Source organism: Galeopterus variegatus, unplaced genomic scaffold (assembly GCF_000696425.1).
Source record: "Galeopterus variegatus unplaced genomic scaffold, G_variegatus-3.0.2 Scaffold8482, whole genome shotgun sequence".
Taxonomy (NCBI): domain Eukaryota; kingdom Metazoa; phylum Chordata; class Mammalia; order Dermoptera; family Cynocephalidae; genus Galeopterus; species Galeopterus variegatus.
Window position 1 is genome coordinate 61860 of NW_007734593.1, and position 6505 is coordinate 68364.

Consider the following 6505-nt stretch of genomic DNA (forward strand, 5'->3'; position numbering starts at 1 on the left):
CAACACTGAGGGTTGTGGTCCGTTGCCGGACACGAAAAAAGACAAAAAGGAAAAAAAAAAAGAAGGTTGGAATCCAGATGTTCAGAGGCTTGCCCGACTCACTCAGAGGGCTCTTCCATCTTACGTGCTCCTTACACTGCACCCCCCGATGGCGGGCACCTCTCTTTCTCATCAACTCCGTTAGGGGGTCGGCAGGGAACTGTGAAAGTTTTAGACCCATTTTTACAAATTAGGTGATGGGTGCAGAAAGACCGAACAGACTCCCACGCGAGCACGAAGAACTTCAGAGCAGCTGAAGGTCCAGGTTCTCGTCCTCCCAGGGCTCTGTCTCCCCCATAAGGCTGAGAGGCGAGGCTGGGTGCCATGGTGCAGGCACATTTGTGCACAGAGCCTGGACGAGGATGATGGTGCGACCGGGAGCTGTGGCCAGGCGAGAGGGGGTCTGCCATGTGTGGAGCGGCTTTCTCCTTCCTGGGTGCCCCAACCCCACCCAAGGAGGCCCGGAGGTCTCCAGCGAGCAGAAGCTGCCTTGGCTAATGACTTGTAAGTGTATCTTCTAGGAAGATGGAAGGGACAGTGCTGGGAGGCACTCCTGCTTTCCCTTCACTGAGCTGACAGAAGCAGCCGGTCACCGTGATTCTGAAGGTCCAGGAAAACTGCTGCCCACCCTGATCGGCAGCCCAAGAGGGCACCCCATATAAGGAAGGAGAACCCTCCTGCGCAGGCCCACCTTGGCCTCAGAGGCTGGCAGAAGGGGAGGTCAAGGCTTTGCTGCCTCCTCTCTCCTCCTTAAACATCCTCTTCCTCATTTCCCCTTCCCAAGAGTCCTGCTGCCTCAGGATCTGTCTTCTCCGGCCTGTGTCCCTCACTCTAGGTCTTTCCTGATTTTGTCCCACATCAGCTTGAGTCTCTCCTGTGTTCTGCCCTCTCTTCTCCCTGCTCTTGCCACTTTTTCTTTCCAGCTACCCTGAAAAACCAAGCCAATCTAAAGTGTCAGGGGCTTCCCCTCTGTTCCTAATGGCAGCCTCCTCTTTCAGAATTCCAGGAGCCCTGGGCTGTAGTCCTGGCTCTTCCAGCCACTTTCTCTTGAGCCTTGGCACGTTGCTCAATGCTTCCGGGCTGTGCCGATTTAGTGGGCTGTGCTGTAATCTCTGGGGTCATTTTCAGTTCTAACACAGAGGAACAGGGAGCTTTCTGAGAGGCCCCTCGTCTGCCACCATGTGACAGCTTTCTACTCTGCCTAGGAATAGGCTCTGCTCTGGGCCGGCGATGTGCATTGAGAAGGGGAGTGGTTCTGGGATCTCCAGGAGAAAGGGGTCATCAGGGGGACAGCTGAGAAAGAGAGGCAAAGGTGTGCGTGTGTGCGTGTGCACGTGTGCATGTGCACGTGTGCATGTGCACGTGTATGCGCATGCACGTGTCAGGGACATGGGTCAGGGAACAGTGAGAGCAGTTCTCCTTGCAGATCTGAAGGGAAATACCCTACTAGAGATGCCCCGAGCACATGGCCCAGCAGTAGATAGAGTGATGAACGAGGGTCAGTGGGGAAAAGAGGGAGACCACCCCTGGGCAAGGCCCCCCTCTCCCAGCCGTCGCGCTCTGCTGGCCTGCCTGGGCCCTGGTCTCCCAGGAAGGGGACTGTAGTACTGGAACTGAAGGAAAGCCTGAGGGTCGGCTCCAGGGTAAGACAGGAAATTCCTGAAGATGTGGGGACTCATTTGTGTAATCAGCCTGCTCTGCCTGACGAGCCCCTTCTCCACACCTACCTGACACCTGTGGGTGACTCTCTATAGTCCTCTATTGTCACTCACAGCACTAATTCCTTACTTAAATAAAAATTGAGTGATTATGTGGGAGACACTGGGCGAAGTCCAGGAATAGGGGAGGAAGGGAGCAGATCTTTGCCCTCCTGCAGCTAACTCTCCAGGTGGGACTGACGGTATACAAGTAAGAAGTCTAATAAACAATCACAAAATATGATAAGTGCTGTGAAATAAACAGACTGGATGCCATGACGGAGCATATGGTGGGGGAGTATCTAACTTCGGTAAGGCGGCAAGGCAGGATCTCTTTGTAGAGGGGACATTTACACTGAGATGTGCCTGTGTATTTTTATTGTGAGCTCCTTGAGGGCAGGGACTATGTCTTATTTACTTTTATAGCTTTAGTGCTTAGAACGACATCTGGCACTTATCATGAAACATTGGTATTATTTTTACGGTATTCCATGAATGTTTTTTTTTTGTCTTTTGTCTTTTTCCGTGTCCGGCCACGGATTGCAACCCTCAGTGTTGCCCCCGTACCGGACTGGGGACCGGCAACGGGAGAGCAACCCTCGGTGTTGCTCCCGCGCCTCGCTCAGCCAGTGAGCGGGAACCGGTCTGTATGTGGGATCCGAACCCTCGGGCGGGAGCGCCGCTGCACTTCCCAAGCGACGCACTATCCAGTGCGCCACCGGGCTGGCCCGTCCATGAATGTTTGATACATAAATAAATGATCTCCTTCCAGCAGTTCCTGTTTAAAGCACCATGTACTTAATCACATGAAGACAATGATGGCAAACAAATGTGATATTCTTANCTATTGTCACTCACAGCACTAATTCCTTACTTAAATAAAAATTGAGTGATTATGTGGGAGACACTGGGCGAAGTCCAGGAATAGGGGAGGAAGGGAGCAGATCTTTGCCCTCCTGCAGCTAATTCTCCAGGTGGGACTGACGGTATACAAGTAAGAAGTCTAATAAACAATCACAAAATATGATAAGTGCTGTGAAATAAACAGACTGGATGCCATGACGGAGCATATGGTGGGGGAGTATCTAACTTCGGTAAGGCGGCAAGGCAGGATCTCTTTGTAGAGGGGACATTTACACTGAGATGTGCCTGTGTATTTTTACTGTGAGCTCCTTGAGGGCAGGGACTATGTCTTATTTACTTTTATAGCTCTAGTGCTTAGAACGACATCTGGCACTTATCATGAAACATTGGTATTATTTTTATGGTATTCCATGAATGTTTGATACATAAATAAATGATCTCCTTCCAGCAGTTCCTAGAACCGGTCTGTATGTGGGATCCGAACCCTCGGGCGGGAGCGCCGCTGCACTTCCCAAGCGACGCACTATCCAGTGCGCCACCGGGCTGGCCCGTCCATGAATGTTTGATACATAAATAAATGATCTCCTTCCAGCAGTTCCTATTTAAAGCACCATGTACTTAATCACATGAAGACAATGATGGCAAACAAATGTGATATTCTTATGCCTAGTTTGTCTTTATTCCCTCTCATCTTGTCTGCCCTTCATTGATTTTGCTCGTCTCCACTTGATGCCTCAAATGTGTTGAGTCCAAACAGAAAAGAACACACACACTCTCTCCACACATTACCAACCACCCTCTATTCCTGCAAATGCCGCACATTCTGTCCAAGAAGCTATTGAGCACTCCCAAATAGAGCACACCTTTCATTGACTATCACATGCCTCCTTAAACAATCTTTGAATAGCGTTTTCTTTTTATTGCTTTGTGTGGTTTAACAGCACCAATTGCGATTACTCTAACTTATGATAAACCCCAGATCTATAAAGCTCCTGTTCATTCATTATTTCCCTCTGGCTCCTTCTCAAGCTGTTATTTTTTGGAATGTAGTGAGGAGGAGGGAGTGGAGGGAGAAGATAATAAAAAGATACCAAATTAACAGGGAAACAAATGAAATAGGGGACCCCTTCTCCCCAGGTGACAGGCACCCTATTAGATACTGTGAAACAGAACACATATGTTTTAATACAACACAAGTAGGCCTTTTGTATTTATTCTAAATTGGAAATGTAATGATCACCAGCTTATCTCTAATGGAAGAAGCTGCTAATTGGTCTAATATCTCACTAATCCCAGCAATAGGAAGAAAAATAATATTTTTTAAAACTATTTTTCCAATTATTCAATTCATACCAAGGTGTGTTGTGTAGCGTGGAAAGAGATTTCTGTTTCCTGGTCTATGTCATGGCTGCTATTCTAGTTCAATTATTAATATGTGGAATCATAATTATTTTGAGTACTGGTATGAGATAATTATAAACCATAAAACAGCTCCCCATGCTTGCTGATGTCTTTTCTTCTGGAATTTGGGCATGTGCACTTTAGAAAGAGAGAAAAATGTGTAACGTGGCCCTTGGGTGGCAAGGCTGGCTGGAGTGGGAGCAGAGGAGCCTCCCCCCAGGTCCCTCTCTCTTCACCTCATGCCTCCTCCTCCAGAGCCAAGGCTGACTCACCTCGTGGGTCTTTCCTGCTGCCCTGTGTCCCACCCTCTTCCTCTCCTGCTTCTTTGTTAGTTAAGACTCATAACTCATCACATGTGTTGGCTCAGCCTGCTTACCACTGCTTCATCTCCTCGTCCACCTAGAAGCTGAGGTTAGACACCTAGAGCCTGGGGTTTCAAATCCCGCCCAGCTCCTGACTTTTTGGCTCCCCCGATCCCTTACGAACCCCGTTTCAGCTTCTCTAATGAGTATCTCCAGCAGGAGAGCATGTCTATTCAGCACCACAGGCAGAGGCATGCTGTCAGTCGCCACAAATGAGAAGTTACTGCCTAGCACTCTTGTCAAGGTGGCAGTGCTGGGAGAGGAGGGGGTGGCTGAGAAAGAGAAAAGTCGCTGAATGAGACTGACTGGCAGTGCACAGAAAATGCAGACCCCAACCCTGTCTGCATTCAGCTACGGGGCTCCTACAATGCTGCTGCCTTCTTGCAGACAGGCGAAAAATAAGCAAGGTATCACTTCCTGTGCTTGATTGTACTGGCCTGCTTCTTTCCAGACTATAATGGGTGCTGGCAACAGTCCCATAGTGGCAAGGTCTCAGGTTCTGGGGGTGCGTGAGGGTGAGCAGGTTGTGGGCTGGGTGGGGAGGAAAGCCAGCTGAGGAGCACAGGAAGGGAGCACTGGAACTACGTTGTAGCCTAACTCTGGGGGCAGAGATGGGAGAGGTGAGCTGTGTCCTCATTGCCTGGAATGGGAAGGAGGCCACAGGGGCCCTGGATCTTGGGAGGGGAAGGGCCCAGATTACGGCAAGCTGGGCTGGTGAGAAGCCAAGGCTCCATTTGTTTGACTTTAATGAATAAATGGCATCCCCAGCATTGTTTATCTGCGCTTGAATCCTGACAAACAGTCTGTGGCATCTGATGGAGAGGGTTATTAGCTGCATGGAGACAGATGGCTGGGGATGAAGAGGATTGGTTCTTTATTACACCAGGCCCATAAGTGACAACACTCCTCTCACATTCCAGCCTCCACGCCAACATCAGTGCCTTCCCCAAGCCTTCTGTGACCCAGTCAAGCCTCAGAGGAGAGCCCCAGTGCAAGAGGAAGGCAGAACGGCTCATGAGTAGGAGGGAGTATTACACCAGGCCCATAAGTGACAACACTCCTCTCACATTCCAGCCTCCACGCCAACATCAATGCCTTCCCCAAGCCTTCTGTGACCCAGTCAAGCCTCAGAGGAGAGCCCCAGTGCAAGAGGAAGGCAGAACGGCTCATGAGTAGGAGGGAGAGGTAGGGCCAACGGAGCTGGAAAAGAGGCAGGTTTCCAAGTGTAAGTTCATGGTGAATACAAATACTGCCTTATTCTTCTTTACTAGTCTCCTAGGTGCCCTGTAAAGTGCTGTTTATTCAATAAGCATCAAGAGATGTGAATGATGGAGAAGAAAGGCAGAGAGGTCTGGAGTGGAAAAGACGATAGGATCAGATTTAATGGTGCAGGCTGGGGGGTGGGTGGGGACAACCGGTAGGGAAGAGAGAAGAAGGAAAGTCGGGGACAGAAAGGCAGGAGGGAAGACATCATAAGGAAAAATGGTTATGAACCAGCAGCCTGTGTGCCAGGCATTAGCTGCCGTTCCCCACCCTACTGTATACATAGCTTCATGGAAGTCAAACTGATCTGCCCACTGGCCTTTCTGAGATGGCCCAGGTTCTTTTTCCTGTACCACAGTCACAGGGCATAGCTTCCTCCCCTCATGTTACCCCCGACATGGTGGGGAGGATCTCACTGACCTTCATTCATTCTTCGAAACTTGTCCTTGGCCATGTAGCCCAGCACCAGACAGCATCCTCTCTTCTGGAGGCCCAGCTCTGGAAGGAAAGCATAGGTGGGTGAGTTGGGAATGGGCCAGGTGTTAGGGGAAGCCCCTCCACAGGGGGATGTAGAGCTTGTTGCCCTTATAAATAGTGCTACTTATTTATTTAGAATTTGTATAGCACTTATTATGTTCCAGGCATAATTTTAAGCCAATAATGCCTCATTTGATTCTCTCAATAGGCCTGTGAGGTACCGTTATTATCTTCATTTTATATCATCACCATCTACCGATGTATTAAGTGACCTTAGATGAAAGAGCTCGCAGGTGGTGGAGCCAGGACTTTGCACCTAGGCAGTCTGGCTCCAGAGTCCATGCTCATAATCATTACTCTGGGCTATCAAGGCCCCTTACATCCCAGCCCTGGAGACTATGC

The 6505-nt window shown here is 49.6% G+C and overlaps 1 protein-coding gene across 1 annotated transcript in view; it reads right to left on the minus strand.

The window, feature by feature from the left end:
* LOC103608500 (kin of IRRE-like protein 3) overlaps positions 1 to 6505 on the minus strand; it is a gene marked incomplete at its 3' end in the record, with an annotated part of 39273 nt that overhangs the window by 31327 nt on the left and 1441 nt on the right. Inside the window, exon 2 of the mRNA XM_008592930.1 lies at positions 6047 to 6124. Coding sequence (XP_008591152.1) covers positions 6047 to 6124 — 78 coding nt within the window. The remainder of the gene's footprint in view (positions 1 to 6046; positions 6125 to 6505) is intronic.